Source organism: Phaethon aethereus (assembly GCF_964289735.1).
Source record: "Phaethon aethereus genome assembly, chromosome: 3".
Classification (NCBI taxonomy): domain Eukaryota; kingdom Metazoa; phylum Chordata; class Aves; order Phaethontiformes; family Phaethontidae; genus Phaethon; species Phaethon aethereus.
In genome coordinates, this window is record NC_138576.1 from 33,860,681 (window position 1) to 33,883,276 (window position 22,596).

The 22,596-nt window shown below is 38.4% G+C and overlaps 1 protein-coding gene across 1 annotated transcript in view; it reads left to right on the plus strand.

Annotated features, from left to right (window-relative positions):
* The window catches only part of COL19A1 (collagen type XIX alpha 1 chain), a gene marked incomplete at its 3' end in the record, with an annotated part of 197,051 nt that overhangs the window by 167,177 nt on the left and 7,278 nt on the right, over positions 1 to 22,596 (plus strand). The window contains exons 35-48 of the mRNA XM_081998313.1: positions 790 to 843; positions 2,804 to 2,848; positions 3,492 to 3,542; positions 3,649 to 3,693; positions 4,638 to 4,664; positions 7,452 to 7,505; positions 10,491 to 10,535; positions 12,393 to 12,437; positions 12,547 to 12,609; positions 14,198 to 14,233; positions 14,389 to 14,433; positions 19,050 to 19,220; positions 20,174 to 20,240; positions 21,839 to 21,994. Coding sequence (XP_081854439.1) covers positions 790 to 843; positions 2,804 to 2,848; positions 3,492 to 3,542; positions 3,649 to 3,693; positions 4,638 to 4,664; positions 7,452 to 7,505; positions 10,491 to 10,535; positions 12,393 to 12,437; positions 12,547 to 12,609; positions 14,198 to 14,233; positions 14,389 to 14,433; positions 19,050 to 19,220; positions 20,174 to 20,240; positions 21,839 to 21,994 — 904 coding nt within the window. The remainder of the gene's footprint in view (positions 1 to 789; positions 844 to 2,803; positions 2,849 to 3,491; positions 3,543 to 3,648; positions 3,694 to 4,637; positions 4,665 to 7,451; positions 7,506 to 10,490; positions 10,536 to 12,392; positions 12,438 to 12,546; positions 12,610 to 14,197; positions 14,234 to 14,388; positions 14,434 to 19,049; positions 19,221 to 20,173; positions 20,241 to 21,838; positions 21,995 to 22,596) is intronic.

Genomic DNA, 22,596 nt, shown 5'->3' on the forward strand with positions numbered 1-22,596 from the left:
GTGAGTTGATGTTACTGAAAATACCATCATTGTCTGGGTTCAAAGTTTATGTAACTTAAATGGGTTTGGAGATTTGGCATTACTAGAGACTCTGTGAGGTTACATGACTTATGATGTGCAAACTTACAGTTAATTATGTATTTGTACCCAAGTTATAGTAATAATGTTAGTAATAAAAATCTAAAAATAATTCCAGCTAGGCGTTCTGAAAACATTTAATGCTGAAACCAAGTAATCACTTGGTTTTGCAATAAAAAAATATGGGAATAAGCTGCCAATATTTAAAGTCACTGACAAATACCATGAAAAATGTTGGTATTTCTGGGAAAACTCCTCTTGGTAATTTTTTTATATTTTATTTTCTACATACTAGATGGGATCACATTAGTTAGTATGATCATTATTCATTCCTAGGTTGCTGACAGTACTAGTTCTTCCCTCTTTAAAAAATTGTAACACATTTAGGAATTTTAATGTGGAATATGTAATTTGGCATTTTAGCAGTAAAGCATGATTCTTAACAGTATCAAGAGGTGCTAGCCACGGTCAGTGCATTTAATCTACCAAGGTGAAAATGCAACCGCAAACACAATTTTTCCCTTTCAAAGGGCTTATCAGAAGTACACAGCTGTTGTATCAAACAGAAGAGAAATATTTAAAACTGGGGGAGAAGCATAATTAGGTTTAAATGACCTTCAAAACATATGGTTTTTAAAAACTAAGCCGCAATGCAAAAATACTGTGTTTCATTGTTTCTTAACTAATATAAGCCGATACTGTGTTGTGCAGGGAGTCACGGGAAGACCTGGACATCCCGGTCCAGCAGGGTCAAAAGGCGAAAAGGTATTCTTTCTTTTTAGTCTTCACCGGTAAAGGTCTGCGAAGGTTCTGCAGTGCCACTACACTCCTCTGATTTGGGTTTTTTTTTTAACATAGAGTGCAAACAAGAACACGACGTACATTTTGAAATTAATTTTTATTTGTGTCTTAATACAAGTACTTTCCCCCCAAAATGCCATACATATGGGCTTATATTTTGAAGTGTAGTCCTTGTAGTATATGTAAGTTGCAGAGAATGTTCTCCAAGTATGACATACTACATAAAATTTAGGAAAGTGAAAATACGTTTATGAAATAGTATGTGACTAGTTACTACTTGCTCCACTTCTCATTCTTTTACCATTATTTTAGTCAAAAGTAATAGCATACTTTAAAAGTGCATCACAAGTACTGAAAGTTATTAAGCATAAGTTGTTCTGCAAAAATATATAAGCTTCCTTTATACTTCATTTACACTGTTACAGTACTGCTTTTTATCAATATTTTATGTGCTCTTTTATCAGGCACTTGATATTATCCATTATAACTAAGAGGTCAAATTCATTTCTTGGGCACCTCAGAACAGTGAAATACAGCAGACACAAACTTAGTTTGCTGCAATATACTTTCTGGAACAAGTTCTCCATTTTGTATATAAATACAAAATACTTTTTTGAAGTTCTTTTTAAGCTTTAGCCTGGAGTTTTCCAGGCATAGCACTGCCACATCAATGTATGTGATCCTAATGCTCTACAAAACCTTGACCCTGGTAGGAATAAGAAAGGAAACCCTTTATTTTGTAAAGCTCTGAAATTATTTCAGTATAAAAATTGGTTGAGACCTTGCAGACCATAACAGCAAAAATTTACCAGACTTATTTCCTTTTTATGTAACCAAATGCAAAAAAGCAAGTCTGTCTTGGTTCCTTGTTTACAATTCTCACACAGGTGGGAATGAGAAGCCACTGCTCTGTAACTAGTGTCTCATTGATCAAAAAGGGCTCAAGTCAGATGGCTGAAGAGTGATGAAGTAAACTGAAATATAGCCAGAGTAATTTCCTCCTCCTTCCTTCATTTGGGGAATACGTTTGAGAAATTATCATATAAAATGCTTTCTAAACTATAGTATTTTTTCTCCCTGTGAAGTATCCCAAATCACTCTTCGGAGGCTGGCAGTTTCTATCAATTAGAAGGACCATTTGGAAATTATCCTAGTATAATTGTAACTGAATGTTTATATATTTCTTGTGGGCCAATTATTGCTGTTAAGCACTTAGCTTGACTTTTGCCACCTTCAAAATTTTAAACATGCAGCCTAAGTGTCTCGCTGACATATCTTTAATAAGATCCGGTGAAGTCAGTGAAAAATTCTGACACTGTTCCAAATTATACAGTGTTTTTAACTGAATTATAGTGATGATATTTTGAAAGTATTTTACCTGGGAAGTTTGACGTTGTAACCTTTGACAATTCTGTAATAGTTCAGAGACCCCACCATTCTACTGGGGCAAAAGCTTTTTTTACTCAATGTATTTCTGAATAAACTTAACTTGGGAAACTGTAGCTCTTCTTTATTTGCCTGTGAATGACCAGACTGAGGATTATGTTTTGCAAAATAATATACAAACTATAAAATGGCTGTTGCCAGTTACTTAGGAATTGATTTTAACAACTTTTTTCTTCCTCTCCCTCCTGGTGTATATGAAGTTTTTCACAACCCAGGTTGCTGCTACTATTTTGCCACATATTTACTACACATAAATCATCGAGTAACTAACAAAATAAAAAACTAGTATAAAGTAATGATTAATAATTTGCCTAAAGCTTAAGCAGGATCTGGGCAGGAGAATTTGTTCTTGATATCACCTCCTCATATTGACCGTATCTCTTGTTTATTGTCTATTATGGTCATCATAACTTGGGTATGGAATAGAGATGGACATCAGTTACAGTAAATGAGTTATATGAATCTCTTTCTGTACTAGGGTAGTGAAGGTTCTCCTGGGAAACCTGGACCACCTGGGCCTCCGGTGAGACATTTTGTTTTATATTTTGAATGTTATATTAGGAACAATATACCTGTGAGTAAAATGTAATGTAATATAAAGAATTGACTGTCAGTCTAATAGATATTAATAGTGCAGGATGACAACAATGTCTTTTTGCAAAAGGTTTCTGTATTCTTTTTTTTTCCTTGAGATTCATCTCTGAGCAAGTTCAGGTCACGAAGACATCCTACAAACTTGATCAAATGAGTTAACCTTGGTGTCCAATGTTATTAATTTTGACAGCTTGGGTACCTGAGATCAGGGAACTCAGGGAACCTAGGAAAAGTCCATGGAGCTCACTGGTCTCCAAATTAACCAGGAGAGTTACAAACATATATACATAAACAATATATCACAAAAATAATTCTGGAGAATTATAATAACAAATATCAAAATGTAACGTACACTGATATTTACAGTTTATGGTTTTGTAATTAAAAAAAAAAGCCCCAAGCTGCATTGTTACGTATGTTATGTTCTTACTGAAATGTCTGGAATCTTTGAAAAATTGATCCAGAGCAAAAACGATACCACAGTTCTGCTGAGCTATGGGACTTGAACAGGGCAAGAGTTCTGCCTTTATAATTGATAGTTGTGACACTTACCTGGTTTGTATGTTTTAAAGGGTATGCCTTACAATGAAAGAAATGGAATGAGCAGCTTATATAAACTCCAGGTATTTCTCTTTAAAATTGTTGTGGTTTGGTTTTGTTTTGTTTTTTTTTTTCCTTTTATCAACACCTAATTTTGGCCGAATTCAACTTTTAAACTTGCTGTTACAGGGAGGTGTGAGTGTCGCTAGTTATCCAGGTCCACCAGGACCTCCGGTAAGTATTAAGAGAAACGTAGTTTCTAATAGTTAATTAACATAGTAACAGAGGGGTTGGCTAGTTGCATGTATTTTTGGTAAGGAGCATGGAATTTTATTTTATATGTGAAAATAAGGATATGATTGGTATGTAGTAAATGATAAAGTATGTGATTTTATGTGTTTATCAAGCATTTTAGCCCATTTTGGAGGCTCATTTATTTTGATTTAAGTATTTCACCGTAGCAAATAAAGGCTGCAAAAATGGTACAGAATTTTGTATTGGACTCTTTAGTGAAAGCATCCTAATATCTCAAAATGTGTGATATAATATTTATAGTTAGTGATGGCATAGTTTTGTAACAGATTAAATTTGGTGCTGGAAATGAGAAGCTCACGAATTCTGATCTCAGTTCTGTCACCGACTCCCTGTGTGTAGCTACAGTGCAGAAGGATGTGTAAACCCAAGGATGATCTAGTGGCACCAACAGAAGGCTGGTGCCTCTCCACACAGCGCGGTGCAGATGCACCACCTTGCAGCCGGTCATTGTTGCTTTGGTTCTGTGGAGCCAAAGAAGCTGTGCACTTATTTGGGTCCTCCTTCTCGTTAGCGTCCGTAGGCAAGTTCTGCTCTGTTAAGATGATTGTCATTTTGGTAACCACATAAAAATCTTGTAGCCATCAGTGAGGACTTTGTCCTTACGTTATGTGCTGTTTGTAGTCACAGGCTCGCACCAGACCGCAGAGCTGTCTTTCTCTGCATTCAGGATCAACAAAACAAAAATGATTATTAATTAATGACTAAGATTTTATACTGAATTAATCAGCTGAGAGGGCTGCACTTAATACTGAGTCTAAATGCAATAGCAATGTATACTTATAATGCAGTTATCAAAAAAAAAATCATTTTACCATGTGACTGTTCTTTTTTAAATGCATTTCCACTGCTTCATTTCTTTTCAGGGTCCAAAAGGAGATCCTGGCACAGTGGTATGTATGTATGTTTTGGTCATGATAGAGAATTGCCCTCGTAGTTCAACACATGATCCTAGTCACAAGGGTGGAAGGCTCCATTAACATTCTTCATCAGTAGCTTACCTCCTGCAGAATCAGTACATCTGAAAAAGCCTTTTTAATTGCCAGGCTTGCAAATTTTGCAATTTCTGGTAAATAATTCTAAGTGATAATATAATGAATGACTGAACATAGTATTAACTGTTTGTGGAGTCATCTTTGCTGAGCTGTCCCTGTATATATTTAAGGATAGAGAAAGTTTACTGCAAGAGATAAAGCCTTTGCTTGGTACAGGCCTATAAGAAATAAAGGTAGAAAATACCTTAAGAGCTATTAGATTGTTCTCAACATTAAATTTGAAACTGATTAGGGAGAAGGGATGGTGTGCTACATCATGCCAGCTAGTAACAACTAGAAGTTTATGTTTTCATTGGAAATGGCATGATGGGTAGTTACAGTATGATCCCATTGCTTCCAGCGAGCAAGGCAGTGATGAACATGGGAGCCACTTATACCTTTCAACTACGCAGTTTGACATTCAAAAGCAGATCTATTTAACTTTTTGGCATTTTTTCCTTTAAGCATTTTGTTATGTCCTTTTCACATGATCTTTCTTTCTAAATTACAGGGAGGGGAAGGACTAGTGGAAGAATCTTGAGCAGTTGCATAGGCTAGCATAGGGCTAGCCCCCAGCAGAATGTAGATCCGAATCCTGACTGGGAATATTTTTTTCCCCAAAATCCCTGACACGCGATGTATCTTGCCTTTATAAGAGAGAAACTATATTCGTCATTGGCTTGCAATTTGTCGCTACAGTTCCTAGCCTTGAAGGTGTCAAAGTTGAAACTTGCAGGTATTGCATCTTGATGACTGGATGTCAGTGAAAATACCCAAAAGATAATAGTAAAATTTGAGTACTGATGGTTTAGCCCAAAAAGTATGATAGTATCAAATGTCATTTTAAATGGATGTTGTTTTTAAAATTCGATAGGTGCTTTCACAGCAGTTAAAATTTCACTGCATTTGTGTACTTCTTTTCCAAATGTAAGGAACGTCACATAACTGCATAATGATAGTTACAGCAGTACAACACTGCAAGACAGCGGAGCAGGTACTGCTCCTTCATGACCAGTGTGTTAGAACTGTGTCCAGCAGACCTCCTTTGAACTTCAGGCAGTATAACTGAATCAGGATGAGTACCATGTGTCAGGAAATCGATGAGAAGAATTTTCTGATAAAAGCCATAGAAGCTGAGCTAGTTAGGAAACAAAATTGTGCCCAATTGGACTGAACTCCCCATGATCTGCGGATGAACTGTCTACTTGATAAAGATCAGGAAACCTTGAAAAATGCTGAATATTGAAAATATAATTTTTGAAACAAAATCACATCCCTTCCAGCAGACAAAGTAAAGAACAGCTATGTCTGCTACTAATGAAACAAATTACTACTTCAGAGAAACACAAAGTTCCTTAACACATTCAGGAGATCATTCAACCACCAAGAAGCTGACATTTGACCTCTCCAGATGCTGTCATGTCTTCAGATTGTTAGCCTTGGGCAAAATAAATTAAGGAGATGGTTCAGCCAACATCTTGGATGATAGGTAGTAAAGAATCAGATCAGAGCTCAGCAAGACTGTTTAAACATCACTAGACTGGCCTTGTCTGAACATATCAGGCCACAGTATTTAGAAGATGATGATGAGTATCTTCTCCTGTTGAAGGGTTCTCATATTCTGACTTGGGTCCATATCGTCGAGTCTTTCTCTTCAGTATCAGTGTGAAACTACGGAGAAATGTCTTTACTCGTGAAATCAGGGTGCCAGTACCTTTTAGTTGTACCTTTTTTTCTACCAGTGCAGGCACAGTATCTACAGAAAAATAGCAGCAGAATTAAGTACAGCTAGCTCAGAGTAACCCAGCCAAGACCAAAGTGGTGTCACAGAATCATAGAATCATAGAATAATTTGGGTTGGAAGGGACCTTTAAACGTCATCTAGTCCAGTCCCCCTGCAGTGAGCAGGGACATCTTCAACTAGATCAGGTTGCTCAGAATTCTGTCCAACCTGACCTGGAATGTTTCCAGGGATGGGGCATCTACCCATCTTTTGATTTAATTGTCAATTGCTGAAATACTGGAACTGTTGGCTGTAGTTTAAATCTCTGTGGTAAAAATCTGTCAGTGGATTTTCTTTAAAAAAGGAAAAATAATTAAAAGGACCTCCCCACTCTACATGTTGAACTGATTTCTCCAGTGGAGCAGTGTTTTCTGGTTTTCTTTCAAAACTTGAAGACTTGCACGGGGACCTAGTCTGTGTGTCCCTTGCTGCAGAATAAGCTTTGTTAGGGAACAGAGCTCTCTTCTGAAACAGCGATTCAGAACAACGATAACAGTCTGGAAAGTTACACAAAATTGCTTGGAGGTTGGTTATGTGGTTGACAGGACATGTTCACATAGCAGGGCTCCACCACCTGAAGGTGCTTTAGAGCTGACCTTGGTTTGCGAGAACACTTGATGGGAGTCTTCTGGATTACATTCTTCATTAAAATTAAAACCATTAATCCAAATATTCACGCGGTGCCTCTGGAAAATCTTAATTTGCAGATTACTGAACCAGGGCATAACAAAATCTGTTCGATACTAATCCCAAGTTAAATAATCTGCTGTTGCTTGCTGTTCAGAGTAGTTTCTCATGTTTCTCATGTAGAGTTCAGAAATTCTAATTATGCAATCCTTTTTAATTAAAAAAAAAACAAACAGGGAGACCCAGGACCAATGGGATTACCAGGACTTGAAGGACTCCCAGGGGAAAAGGTAGGACTCTTAAAAAGAATTCATGGCTTCTTAGTGGCAACTATCTACAGTTAAATGTTTTCTGAAACTGTGTTTGAATTTTTTTTTAAACTAATATTTCTAGATTTGCATATTTATCTGGTTGGGTTTTTTATGCTTTACTGTGGATCTAAAACATTCATTTTCCATAAATGGAAAATTGTATGTAGAAGGTCTTGTAGTATTTAATTTTCTTAAGTTGATAGAATATTACTATATGCTGTATTATATATAGTTTATACTATATCACTTGATAATAATATAATTAACATGTTCCTAAATATGGCCGCTACTTCTTCTTCTCTATTGAACATCATCTGCTTACAGCCTCTCTGTCTTGTTCTAAGACGGAGGGCATAGCTACAGATCCAAAGAGAAGTTTGTACCTGAGTTAGTCTAGACCTAGTGCATGCAAGATTTGCATACAAAAAAGGCTATTTCAGATTAGTGTAAAAATATAGGAAATGGTAGAAATAGAGGGAGAGACTGATTTCCTGCAGTTCCTGTTGTATTGCAGCCTGTTCCATGTGAGGGCAAAGGCGAGAATCTCACTTCTTGCACTGTCGCTCATTAGCCAAGGCCCCTTGTTTCTGTTTTGCTTTTCTTGCGCTCCGTAGTGCCTGTATGAAGCCACCATAGCACATCCTGAACTGTAGTTCAGATCTGTCTTCCAGTGCTAGGAAATGATCCTTTCCTTCAGCTTGTGGCATGTTTCAGCCTTTCACTTATTAGTTGCGGAGGCTGATATGAATTTAAAGAAAAGCTTGTAATGAAATGTTGAAAGTTTCAAGATTTTGGTATTCATATCTAAATATGGCAAAGCACAAAAAAATTCAGCAGAGAAATGAAAAAAATCTGAAAATATGCTGTCAGTGGAAACACTTTGATTTTGCTATATCTTCTAAATTTAAGGAGGAAAACATTTTTTTTTCAAATTTTAATATTTATTCAGCCTTTTTGAATTATATGTTATTTGATTACTTTGTACCAAAAAAGTCTACTGAAAGTTATTTTTCATCAAAAAACAGTGTAAATGAAGTTTCTTGGTATCACTGTACATTACTCCTACTTGTGCAGAGAGTGGGGATTGACATGATCTAAGGTAGGTGTCTACAGTAGATGTTTAAATTACATGATTCTTGCTCTGGAAGACTAAAATTTACAAGCAGTTAAGGACTAGCCTGATTTCAAAATGAACAAACACAGGGAAATATTACAGGTCTAACTGAGACAAAGTGAGGAAAAGCATTACATAAAGGGAATAAGCAGTGGAGCAGATTGTATAAACAAGCTGAGTGAGTGCTTGGCACTTTGTCAAACAAAAATATCCTTTCCTTAACTAAATTCGGTCAAAATTCCACACTTCTGGTGCAAATAAATGAACAGAATCCCAGAGTCTGCCTGCCAGTCCCAATGGGATAGTGCATGCTGGTTTTTAATTTAGAGCTATTAGGTACGTCTGCGTAACAGAATGCCATCTTCCACAGGCAACGTTGGCTGTAATTTCGTGGTAATTTCATGAGCTGGCTTGAGAACTTTGTATCCTCGGGGTAAAATGTCCCTTCCCTCAGCTGTGTTGACACAGTGGTTTGTGCAGCCGTGCTGTGAATCACATCGCTGAAAGGACCAGAATAACCCTCAAAAGCAAAAAAGCTGGAAGGGAAGTGTTGGGAATTTCTAGCTACACTGTTGTAGCCAGTGTATAAGGAAGACACCACGATACAAGTTCTGGGTGCAGAAGGACCCCAGGGACAGACTGCAGTGCTCCAGCCAGTACACCCTGCTGCAGATCCTCAGTACTTGAGTGTTCCCGAGGTGCACGTTGTGTTCCTCACTGAGGGGTGAACTTGCATTAAGCGACTTCTCTTAGTCTTGAGAGCAAGAAAGGTTGAACTGTGGCCTGTAAGCAAGCTTCTCCCTCCTACACAAGGTCAGACACTTGTCAAAGTGTCTACACTTTGTATAATGGAGTTAAGTGTTTCTAATTACCAAAATTGTCATTGTGTTACCTGAACAAAATTATGAGAATGACATGAATCAGTGTTCGGTATAAGAACAGAAACCAGAAATCCCAACATCTCCTGGGGCTCTTCTGTACAACAGAACATGGCTATAGCTCTGTTGGTGGGGCTTTTGCAAAACAGGCACAGGTAACGTAAACTCCTATCACAAAAATATTCTTCTGTTAGTATTGCTTTAACTGTGTCAGGGCTTTCCTGACATGATTATAGAAACTAGGAACCTGATTTTTCTCTAACATTTTTAACCAACATTGCACTAGTAGAGTGTAGTGTTACAGACCAATACATGTCAGCAGTGGGTTTAGAGTTTCTTCACTGATGAGCTCCATCCATCTGCTTTGGGTTATAGTCCTCTCAAGAGAGAAAGATGGGTTTGTGCCCACACCTCATCAGCTCCAGCATAAAAGCCATTGTCTCAACTTAAAGCATAGATGAAGGTGGCCATATGCTAAAGACAGAAGCTTTGCCCTGAAAGGACCATGGCACAAGCAAATCGAGGATGCTGACTTGCAGCAAATGGATGACTGGGTAGCAGGAAGGTGAAAACTTCTTTGGAAGATATATCTTAAATATGGAGATGTTGACATAATAGTGAATTACACTACGTGAATTTTGGTCGTTGTCATGACCACAAATAGTAATCATTTAGAAAACTACAGATAAGTCAGGGACTTTCCATCATTTTTCAAGGAAGACCTCAAGCAGAGTATAAGGGATAGCATGGAAATTATGGCATTATGCAAGAGAACCTAAACAAAGGATTTAAGTTACTTGCTCAAGTCTCTAAAATGAGTCAGTGGCAGAGATAAATATTAGCATTTAGCAAAACCTGGCTTTTGTCCTAATTTTCAGTTCAGCGAATAATCTTCCTCAGGTTTTAATGGGAATCCACAAACAAACTTGTTTTGAGTGTTACCATTTAAGTATAGATTTGTCTTTTCTTCAGGGTGACCGTGGACCAACTGGCACTCCAGGAGTAGCAGGGACACCGGTACGTATATTCATTAAAGAAAGTTCAGTTTGTTAGAAGCTGAAAAAACGGGTCAAGCAAGGTGCTGAGGGGTAATCTCGATCATTGTTTTTGGAATGCCAGCGCTTGGCTAATGCTTTATAGGCAGGTATGAAAATTATGTGTTTTTGCTAAAGAGAGTAGAGTTTTAATCCCACTGAGGGTTCATACTATTATTAAAATGGCAGGAGGGAATGGTGCGAATACATGATAAAGCTGGAATCTGAAGCTGCATGTGCTTAGTTAAGAAAGCGTATGAGATTTTTCTCATTGCCTCAGTTTAATATAGATAAAGACATTTTCTGTGTTCCGGGGCATACACAAATTTCTGAGCATCTTTCTATCATAAAGAAAAATTATGAATGTTAGTTATTGCAATCCACAAGGATCTGCATATCAAGTCAATCAAACATTTGCTTTAGGAGAATGCTTTATCAGTTATTTACATGTGGTATTCAGAGAAGTTTTTGAAAGTCATCCAGAAACTTTCTTGTAGGTGAAAGTAAATGCAACTAATGATAAATTGAAATTATAATTATTCATTTGTGTTCCTAAAGGAAATGAAGACAACTTTTCTTTAGATTGCATTCACAGTTTAATAAAAAAGTTTATCCATATTTCAGGAGGCAATATGGAGTTATTTATATGCAAATAAATTTATTATTAAATTTGGGCAGCTACCAGTCCATTCAGGAGCTGGTTTTAGATTATAAATATGTGTTTCATGAAATAAAGAGAAGTTTGTGTCTATGCATTCCCATTTCCATTAGCCACTGATTTAGTCTAGTTACTGGGATTTCCAAGAGAGAACATCAGCTTAAACAGCTTAATTTAATTAAGTTATCCTAAAACAAGGTAAAATTACACATTTAAGGGGAAAAAGATAAGTATTTCTCCGAGGTTTATAGCCCGTGTAAGAGTCTCAAAGTTTGTTGCTCTGAAATATATTTCATGCTGTGAATCAATAATGCAGTAGCCAGTTAGGATGATCACAATTTTTCACTCCTCGTGTATTTCTCAGTGGGTATCTTCCAAGTCTTCATCTTGTTGCTCTCTATTCTAGCTGGATATGAAATACTTAATGAGTTCCCTTCATTGCTGATTGAGTTGCATTCTGTTGATTACATTTAATTCTAATAAAATCCACTGAAACTAATTATTTGCTTTAACATTTTATGCTAAGCAGTTTTAATTAGCAAAGTGATAGACATATAAGAGACAATATTTTTTAGTAGACTAGGAAGAGTTTTTGAAATATATCCACATATCTTACTGGAAGACAATTTGTCCTCCTTGCCTGTCGTTATTCCCTAGATTGAATAGTGGACCCTTTTTCCCATTTGGGAATATAAACCTCTCCTTTTAGCTTTGGCTTTTTGCTGAGGGGGATTATCAGGGAAGCTTATACTGAGATTCTGCAAGAATTGCCACTGACGCCTATTTCCTTAACACGAATCCTCAGTCCTCTTGTTCCTGAAGATATCACTGGCGTTGATGTGTTAGATCCCTCACTTGTACAAGTCAGCTGAAGATCTGATCAAAGGATATTTCCAGGAAACGTAGATTCAGGGCAATGAATTCTTGTCTGGGGCTGAACCAGATAGGCTGTTAGAAGCAAAGATGACCAAGTGATTGCGTTATGTTGTACACAAGAGCCAAATTAACATGGCTCAAATGTTAAAAAAATCTGGTAAAATATTACTTTTTCCTCTCTTAAAACATTTAATGAACAGTAACATGAATATTTCACTCAAATATGTATCCTCTCTTATTTTTGACCTAAGAGAAATTATGTTTTGCTTCCTAGTAATTTGGATTTGTAATGTTCTCTTTTTGCAGGGAAAGCCGGGATCTCCCGGGTCCCCAGGGATGCCGGGGGAACCTGTAAGTACAAATTTGTGTTCTGGACTGTTATGATAATGCACAAATATTTCAAACACCAAATGCAGTATTTTACATATAGATTTATATGTGTGTTTTTTTTCTTTCTTAGGGTGAAAGAGGACCTATAGGAGACATAGGCTTCCCCGGGCCAGAAGGCCCACAAGGAAAACCAGTAAGCAATTTTATACTGAATATATATGCTCATTACAAAGGATATGTCCTAGTTTATCAGAAGTTACAAAAGAAATGAGATTTACATCCTGCTTTGCACTAGGCTAGGTAACATCTGATGAACACTTAGAGCTACAGTGCTCAATATTAACCATCCAGTCAACAATTTCTAGTATTGTGATGTTTTAATAGTTAATGTTACTGAGATGTTGCCTTTAAAGGTCTTATGAGGGTCCTTTGGATCCTATTGACATAAAGGAGACTCTCATATTTTTTCAGAAGGAAAATATTAACTCAGATACTCAACACTGTCTATAAAGGATGGGGTGACAAAATACATTCTCAGTTTCAGTTTAGATAGAGAAATGTGTGCTTCATGACTCTGAATAAACTTTATAACTCTTCTGTATACAGGTGATGCAACACTGCAGCTGAAGCATTTACTGTTCACTTAGGATATGTCTAATCTGACTTCTTTATTTAATAAAAGTGTGCCAGCAGTGTAGTCAGCACTGTCTGAGCTGGTTTAAAACAACCTAGTTGATATTCCAAAAGTGGTTCAGCTCGGATGAGGCAGAACTCATTGTCTCGCCCAAAGCTTGATGTTTTGGGGACAAGCACGAGAAGCAGACCTTCTCAGTTTGTCGGCACATCTCCACATCACGCCTCTGTCTTGAAAGAAGAGACAATTTCTGTAACTTCAGCAGCAAATTGGCCCAAGGTGCCTAATCTGTGCAAAACTCCACTTTGCAGCATGAGAGGGAAAGAAATGGTGTCTTTGCTCATGCAAGTCCTTCTTTCTCGCTCAGCAAAAATAGCAGTGAGTTTGCTGCATATGCGGATCCATGTGTATCCCAGCAAATCACACAGTGCTGGAGCACATACCTTGCAACTCTCTGGCATTGTGCAATTGTTAACATACTCTCTGACATTATTTTCGCCCATGCCCACTACGACTCTCAGATAATGTCACATTCCAGTCTGGGGGATAACATGGGCCTGGGACCACTTCCAGCAGGTGGTATGAATGGGACCAGGTGGAATGAATGGGACCACCCTCCTTTGGGAAGGAAATACGTTTAGCCTAGGAGGCTGAAGCTGTGCCATGCCATGAGCCCTAAGGACCAAAGAATTGGTTTGGCTGCTTACTATTAAGGGCATAGTCTCTGTAACAGCAGAAGGGTAATAGGGCATCAGGCCTAATATCTAGAATAAAAGAAATCTCTTCTATGGTTGTATAATGACTATCTGGGACTGGAAACGTGCATGTACAGGTCCATATTCCACACTTTCAGAATTTCCATATAACTTGTCATTTGAAGTTATGTGCCCATTAAAGCTGATACACATGTTGACGCTGAGGATATTTTTTGCTCGGCTCTCAGCTCAGATTTAATGTGCTTGCAGTTCAGTATCACCCTGAGCTCTGTTATTTCACGTCTCGAGACTGTATTTCTATATCATAACCACCAAAACTGCTGCCCCCGCAGCTTCAGAATATGTACTGATACCAGCACTAAATACTGAGCTTTACGCTTTATATTTCTAAAACGCATATACATAAGCTTTTTTTTTTTTTTTCCCCCTAGGGAATCAATGGAAAAGATGGATTGCCAGGTCCTCCGGTAGGAAAACATGCTTTTGCATACTACTGTATTTTGTTCTTCACAGATACCGTAGCTGTTAATCCTAGGCAGTTGCTTTCAGTTCTGCTAACAGATGAATATACAAAAAAGCCTTTAAGTGATATGTTTATCTTTTTTCAAAAACAATTTTTCAGGGTGCTGTGGGGAGACCAGGAGACAGAGGACCCAAAGGAGAACGTGTAAGTCCTTTATTTTAATAACTTTTTTTCTTTTTACTGAACATCTAAGCACCTCATCAGAGTATATTTTACAGGCAAAACCTTGAAATTAATTCTCTGTAAACTTCAAGCAATCTCTTAGACAAAGGGCTGTCTAGGACTAAAGCCCTTAGTTAAGGGATTAGAATTGAATTGACTTTTGCATTTAGACAAAAAACACGTTTTATAGACTTTCTAACACAGTTGGCCTGGACAGTGTAAATTGATCAACAAGTTGAAAATTAGGAAGTAGCTAATCCTGTTGTGATGCTTGCTGTCAGACACTGCAAGAGCTATGAAGCTTGCCCTGTCACCATCCCTGGGATCTTTGTATGTCACAAGCACAAACCAGGTTTTGTACAAAACAAGCTTGTTACACTTAGGCAGCAGGAATGCCAATGCAATACCTTACTGCTTCCCAAAATATTTAGACAGTTCTGTTCACGGTAACAAGATCATGGTGGAGAGGAATCATTACAGGAGGTGAGAGATGATCTTTATTTTGCTAGAGCAAAGAAAATCCTAGCACATACTCTGCTCCTGTTATAATGCTACTAAAGCCCTGATTCCTAATCCAATTGATACCACTTTTATTTGATGAATCAGAAAAGCACCTCCCTGTGTAATTTGGGAAAGGAAATGCTGCTTTCTGACACTGAGGAGACATGAGGTTTTAAACATTATTACAATAATTGTCCCTTACAAAAATGAACAGTGTGCAATGTTCTGTTTCTGCCTTTAAGGACACAAATAAAGGTAAGAACCTTCTTGACTGTACTACCTACTGTGTACTGCATCACACCGCTCAGCCGTGCCCTTCTCAGTGTCAACCTGAATGCCCTGCAAATAGTCCTGCCCACACACAGCCAGGGGAGGAGGCTGGACCTGTAAGTGCGTGACCCTGAAACATACTGACAGGGAGGAGGATGTTGAAAAAGTCTCTGACAGACAGAGACACAGCCTTAGCTTGCTTCATCGGAGTGACATTTGGGAAGCTTCAGGGTAAGAGAAGAGGATTCTATTCCAGTCTCACTGGTGACAGAGTACATACATACACACATGTACACGTAGCTCTAGATGTAAATATGGATATATGCTTGCTCTCAGAGAGGTCACAGATGCCTGAATCTGCTCTCACATCTGGGATCATTGGCAAACATGTCGCAATCTAGCTCTCTCTGTACAGAGTAAAATAAATAAATATACACACACACACACACATATAAAAATAAAAGAAATATATAGATACATGTTAAAAAATAAATCGATTTCCAGAAGTATTTTTGTCTCAAGTGATAATCAAAATCTCTCACAGCCTTTTATAACAGGAAAGGTAGAAATATGCCCAGTGCGGTATCTGAATACAGTTTTCAGGAAGCTGCCAGTTGTTCCTTACAATTCTGCAGGAAGAGAAAAGGTTTGTCGAAAACAATGGGAGATCTGCATTAGAAAGAATGGCAAAATACACAGCAGAAGTCTGCATCTTGGGTAAGGTCAGTGGGGGAGTTGGAGTTGATTACAGACCTGCATTTGTGAGAAAGATTGCAATGATTACAGAAAATAACATAAAGTCAAGGTTTTCTTGCTGCCATTATTATTACTTCCGTACAGCGTTCTCCTTCGATTTGAGACCAGCTGCTGCAATTACAGAAAAGAGAAGCATCAAAATTGGAAGGACAGAATAAAACTCTTGAGGTTTTCATGTCTAATATAAGTATATCCATGTAGAATCCATTTTAAGAAGGAAGAGGTCACCTGGGCTGAAATAATCTTATACATCCTTTGAGTGACTAAACACTACTGTGACAAACTGGTGGAAAACATGTGGTTTACACCAACCAGAAATACGCCTTTCAAGTCATTTCAACAACAGATTAAAGTACTGGTGGCCGGCTCATTTATTGCTATTATTTGCATACCTTGATTGCAGACTGGGAGCCTGCATGTAGAAACCCAGGCAAAACTCCTCCTCCTGCAGGTAGTTTAGTACAACATTAAATGCAGGAGATAAGATAACGCTAGAAAGGAGAAGGACTGTGTAAATCAGCACAGGAGGCAGAGATTGCAAAATGTAAATGTCCTACTCTGGTTTTTGTACAATTCGTAGTGAAGGAGAGTTTAAAGAGGGATCTGGAGGAAGATGCAACCTATTTTTATTAATTTTTACAAGGAGCTTCTTTCAAACATGAAGAAAACACTGGAAGCAGCTATAAATGCTTGTTTGAAAAGTGGCTACAAGTTGGCAACCTGTAAAATGGGAATAATTTAGAAGAAAAGCAGTTCCAGGATCAGCTTCCCACTGCCATAGCACCATGGTCTTAGGGAAACCTGCATTTTCCTTTATTTTCCATACCTACTCTGCGGGGTTATAAACCTGAGAAATTATGTATGTATATCTATGCCTTAAATACATTTTTAATGAAGGCTTCTTGTAAATATAGTAACCTTCAGACAGCTTTTTTTATCTATGTGGGTGCATGTGTGTGGTCTCATTTGAAAGCACTATCAGACAAAATGGCTTGTTCAGTGGCTCCCTGTTCTCGACTTCAATCTCAAAAAAAATTAGTAAACAAAAAATTATATTAAAGTCTTTACCTCTTTCAAGTTTTGCAATAACATATGGTAGAACAGGAGTTGTTCTTCAATTTTATAATGTTTCATGTTGCTATGAGTGAAGCAGGAGGTGGGGGTTTGGATCCAAAAACTTTGTGAAGGCCAGGAAAGAGCCTATTTCCTGAAGACCACAAAAGTTCTGCTTCTCAGTCAGAGACCTTCCTCTGCCCTGAATTTCTCAAGGTGTTGCAATACACATCCTGATGCAGTAGCTGTATGCAGGACAGAACACTTTTTCCTATAAACCTCAAAATTTATAGAAACTCAAAAAGTATGCCTCTTCCATCAGAACATTACTCCTCCAATTCCCCCAATGCACATAACACACCCTTTCCTGCTCCCATCGACTTGAAAATTTGAGAGTCTTTGACACAGGTTGCAGGTGTCTTTTGGGTATCACATCATATAGTCTCTTTTTTTTTTTCTACTGAATAACTAAATTAGCTGTATGTTTGTAGGAAATCCTTAATATGCTGCATATTTAGAGTTTTTTCCAAAGTATTAACGCGTGTAAACTAAAACTAGAAATCAGGAGTCTGCAATCTGGACAGAATAGGTCTTTTAAGAGAAACACAATGAATGTAATCACATTGAGGTTGTTTCCATGTCACGCTGACTTTCCTGACTACGTGGTCGTGTTAGCAGTCTGACAGGATTTACACGGCAAGATTTTGGTAGTGCAGGGGTGGCCTCTGTGAGAAGACACCAGGAGCTACCCCCATGTCAGACAGAGCCAGTTCCAGCTGGCTCCAAGACAGACCCTCCGTTGGCCAAAGCTGAGCCCATCAGTGACGCGGTAGCACCTTTGTGATAGAAACACTGCTCAACAGCTGCTGTGAGAGAGGAGTGAGAAAATGTGAGAGAAACGGCTCTGTAAACACTGAGGTCAGTGAGGAAGGAGGGGGAGGCGGTGCTCCAGGCACCAGAGCAGAGATTCGGCTGCAGTACATGGAGGACCACGGTGGAGCAGATATCCACCCTGCAGCCCCTGGAGGACACCACGCCAGAGCAGGTGGCTGTGCCTGGAAGGAAGCTGCAGCCTGTGGAGAGCCCGCACTGGAGCAGGCTCCCGCCAGGACCTGCAGCCCGTGGAGAGGAGCCCACACAGGAGCAGCTTTGCTGGCAGGACCTGTGTCCCATGGGGGTCCCACACTGGAGCAGTCCAATCCCAAAGGACTGCAGCCTGTGGGAAGGACCCATGCTGGAGGAGTTCATGAAGGACTGTATCCCATGGGAAGGACCCCATGCTGGAGCAGGAGAAGAACGTGAGAAGGAAGGAGCAGCAAAGGCAAAGTGTTATGGACTGACTGCAACCTCCATTCCTCATCCCCCTGCACCACTCGGGGGAGGAGGTAGAACAGTCAGAAGTTGAGTCTGGGAAGAAGGGAGTGGGTTTGGAGGAAGGTCTCACTATGCTGCTCTGTTATTAATTGGCAATAAATTAAATTAATCTGATGGTAATTGGTGAGCAATCTCCCTGTCCTTATCTTGACTCACAAGTTTTTCGTCTCATTTTCTCCCCCTGTCTTGCTGAGGAGAGGGAGTGAGAGAGCAGCTGGGTGGGTACCTGGCAGCCAGCCCAGGTCAACCCACCACACAGGATAAAACTATAGGTGTGAGATGATGCGATGATTTTGACACCTAAAATGTGAGCACCTAAATTCTACCTCTGCCATATGTGATGTTTATGAATCCTTGTATAAGGGCTATAAATCTTCTGCACCCAAGTTCTGACCTTGAAAACTGAGTTACAGTCTCAAGGTATTTTTTTGGTTATTGACCTCAACATTAAAAGTGTAAGAAAACAAAACATTACTTGCTGTGTTTTCAGTGATGAGGGTTCACCTGTAAAATCAGCTTCCTTGCATGACTCGTAAAATCTGTTTCTGAACAGGGAAGAAGTTTCTCTTTAGCATTCTTGGGTGACTTTTCCTACTTTGTTCTACTATGTGCAATGGTTTTCCTTCTGCTTTTATTTTACACAGGGAGATCAGGGTATTCCAGGGGACAAAGGTCCACAAGGCGAACGAGGGAAACCTGGCCCATCAGGAGAAAAGGGAGATGTGGGTCCCATTGGGCCACCGGGAGACAGAGGCTATCCAGGATCACCAGGACATCAGGGTCCCCCGGGTTCACCAGGACCCCCGGGGTTTCCAGTAAGTAAATACAAGTTTTTCTTGGTTGCTTGTGAAGTCGGAAGACATGAAAGCAGCATGTGCTGGGCAGTGGATATTCAACTGAGCAATACCACAGTATCAGAAGAACTAAGATATCTCTGAGATAATTTCAATGTTCAGTTAAGGGGTGGAAAAAAACATATGCACGTGATCAAGCAGTTATTTTAAATTTTCTTTTAAAACGTGTGCTAAGGATAAACTTTAATTATTTACTTCTTTAGCTCCTGACAAATCGACTACTCAATGCTGCTAATTTTCAAGTTTTTCATAAGCTTAAAAGAGCTGAAGTGTAATTCTTTGCAATCAAGAAAGAAAAGGAGGCAGCCAAAAATGACTCTCAGTAAAAGGGAAATCAGCATTTAAAAAGACAGTGAGCTGCTGCGTCTCAGCTGCAGATAGCTTGGTTTGTCTCCATGTGTGCACAGGCACACATCCACGTTATGGGTTCTTTTTACCCTCAATCAGATCCTCAGTCAGACAGGGTAAAGCTCTAAAAACCTCTTCCAGTGAGGTTATTGGTCCTGGGATGCAGTTTTAGTTAGTCGGCTGTGCATCGAGGGGGCTAGGCCTGAGAGGGGGTGAGAAGTTGGCAAAGGTTATGCAAAAGGCAGGTAAAGCACAGCAGTGTCACTGGGCATCCTTACTGTCTTCTGCAAATTAATTTCAAAATACATAACGTGCTATCATCTTGACAGTTGGGACTGCCTCTTCCACTTCATGGTATTAGTGGTCTTTATAATATTACAATATATTGGCAACAAAGTGGCCTTTGCATTTAAGTAAATAAGAGAAATATATTAAAATACTTGAATTTTGGTGAAAGCTTTACATTTTTAATGCTAATTTCAGCATTTTTAAATTTTTTTAGCATCACAAAGTGCCCTTGGTATGTTTCTTCTGATGCATATCACCTTTTTTTTTTTCTTCATCAGGCTGATACAGTTTCACTTGAAGAAATAAAAAAATATATCAAACAAGAGGTTCTTAAGGTTTTTGAAGGTAAGAAAATTAAATATTATACAAGTAAATGTAAATCTTAAATTATGTTCTAAATATTTTACATCCCTACAGCCTTTATACAAATTTCTTTACATGTAATCGTATTTACATTGGACTTAGCAGCTGTCTTGTCATTGTAGCTATGTTTAAGTGCTGTTGAAGTCTATTTAATATAATTATGTTCAAACAATTATAAAATATAGTATCGGTTAACCAGAGTATTTCCTTATATAAAAGATTAGCATTAAAAGGTAGCTGGCTCCAGATCATAACAGCAAACATATGTATGTTTCATTGTAGATATAGGTACGTATCGCATGTTATTACAGATTCGTATGTAGCTGACACATCATTAAGACACTGAATATTTATTAAAGTGGAGACGATAGAAATATCTAATTATTTTGGCCACTTAATGGCTATGTAAATGGGAGAAAAGCATGACAGCTTTCAGTCACGCAGGTCTAAACTGCTGTGCATTTTCAGCAAACAGCCCTGCCGAGCTCCAAAGCTCCCTTGCAGACCACCAACTTCTGGCACAATTTTAGGCAAGTACCAGATTCAGCCAAGGCCTTTGTACTATGTAACCTTTCTTAGCTGTGTCCTTACTCTGAAAAGGAAATATTTTTCTTCCCCAGCGTTTTCTTAGTCAGGGTTGAAAAGCTGTGACTCAGGTAGGTGTCTGAAACAAGCTTCTGCTAGAACACCTCTTAACAGTAGCTTCTCTTCCATTGCAAACTGCATTTCTTATGTCTGCAATATGCTTAGCTATTTTGTCGTTAATATTTGTGGATACAAACCCTTTTATCTTTTAGGGATAAAAGAAATCATATAAAGCTTGAGGCTTTTTAAACTGCTCAGGCAGTTTTTCACTTTACAACAAGGCTATCTTTTTGTATGTTTTCACCCTTCCCCGGACTGCTACCCCTTAGGAGTTCAACCTACTATGTATTTCAAGAGCAGTTTGTTGGCTGAAGTTACATCCTTTTCCTATTCAAACTGATTGGTAACAAGTATTTAGCCTATTCATAAAAAAAAAAAGTATTAAAAGGTGTCCTGCCTAGAGGGAATATTGGTCTTTATACCTATTCTATTTTCTATACCTCACTAGTGGTCCCACAGATCTATTTTTGGCTTTGTTTCACTTTGCCTATTTTCTATCACCTTGCTTATTTTTTGTTTGATGCCAAGAACTGTTCGTGGTGTTTAAGCTCTACTTTGTGATTTAATATGTTACAAACATATAAGGTAGCCCTTCTTAGGGGTGTTAAGTACTACTTATTCTGTATTCATGTATTTTAAGTAGTTCCATGAACAGGAGTCAGAAGTCATTTGAAATACCGGAATACATTAGTAAAAGAGAGTAGTAATAGAAACTTTAGTACAAATGCAGAATATTTTGAAGGGTAGAGACTCAGACATGAGTCTGAGTTGGAACAGAAGACCCCAGTACCTTTGGGAACATTTAATACCTTGACATTTAGAAGGATTAAACACCTTACTTCCAGAAACTTACTTTAGCTGGGGTTTTGGGATTTATTTAGTTTCCCGTTATTTTGCTTTCTTACCGCTATTCCTTGTGTCCTTTGTTAATGAAGAAAGGATGGCTCAGTTTGTATCCCAGCTGAAGCTGCCTGCTGCGATGCTTGCCTCCCAAGCTCATGGAAAACCAGGGCCCCCAGGAAAAGATGGCTTACCAGGGCCACCAGGAAAGGATGGTTTGCCAGGGCCACCAGGAGAACGTGGAATTCAAGGTAGGAATTCCAAAAAATTTCAATATTCAAAGATACATGAATTGTATCTTGAAATATTTATACACTTGCTAATGATTATTAAATAAGTCAGGACTACCTATCTAGCTTCCTAATGTTTAACTTTTAAAACTGTACTTATGTTTTCCCAGACTAGATCTAAATATTAACCCATTGTAAATGTGTGGATTTTACTGATTAAAAACTCCTAATCAGTGCATTTATTCTAATAAATGATAAAGTTAATTACTGACAGATATGTAAAGCTGACAGATATCTAGACTACTGTAGCAGGTTTGGGTTTTTTTTCTGAAATACCTTAACAAGGAAGAAAACCAATGCCAGCACTCCAATGTAACTAGATCCTGTTCCATATTGAGACACCATCTTATTTAAGTAAGAAAATTTGATCTCCAAGTCTGAGTGCTCTCAGCTCTGATCCTGAGACAACACAGGGGAGCAAAAACTGAAGGCAAATATAGTTCTTTAAGAAGCAGTGAAAACTGAAATATTACGACATGAATCCTTCTTATAGTGAAATAATCTATTTTCACAAATCCATTTCAGACCAATCAACTTTTCACTATAACCCAAATGGTAATTGG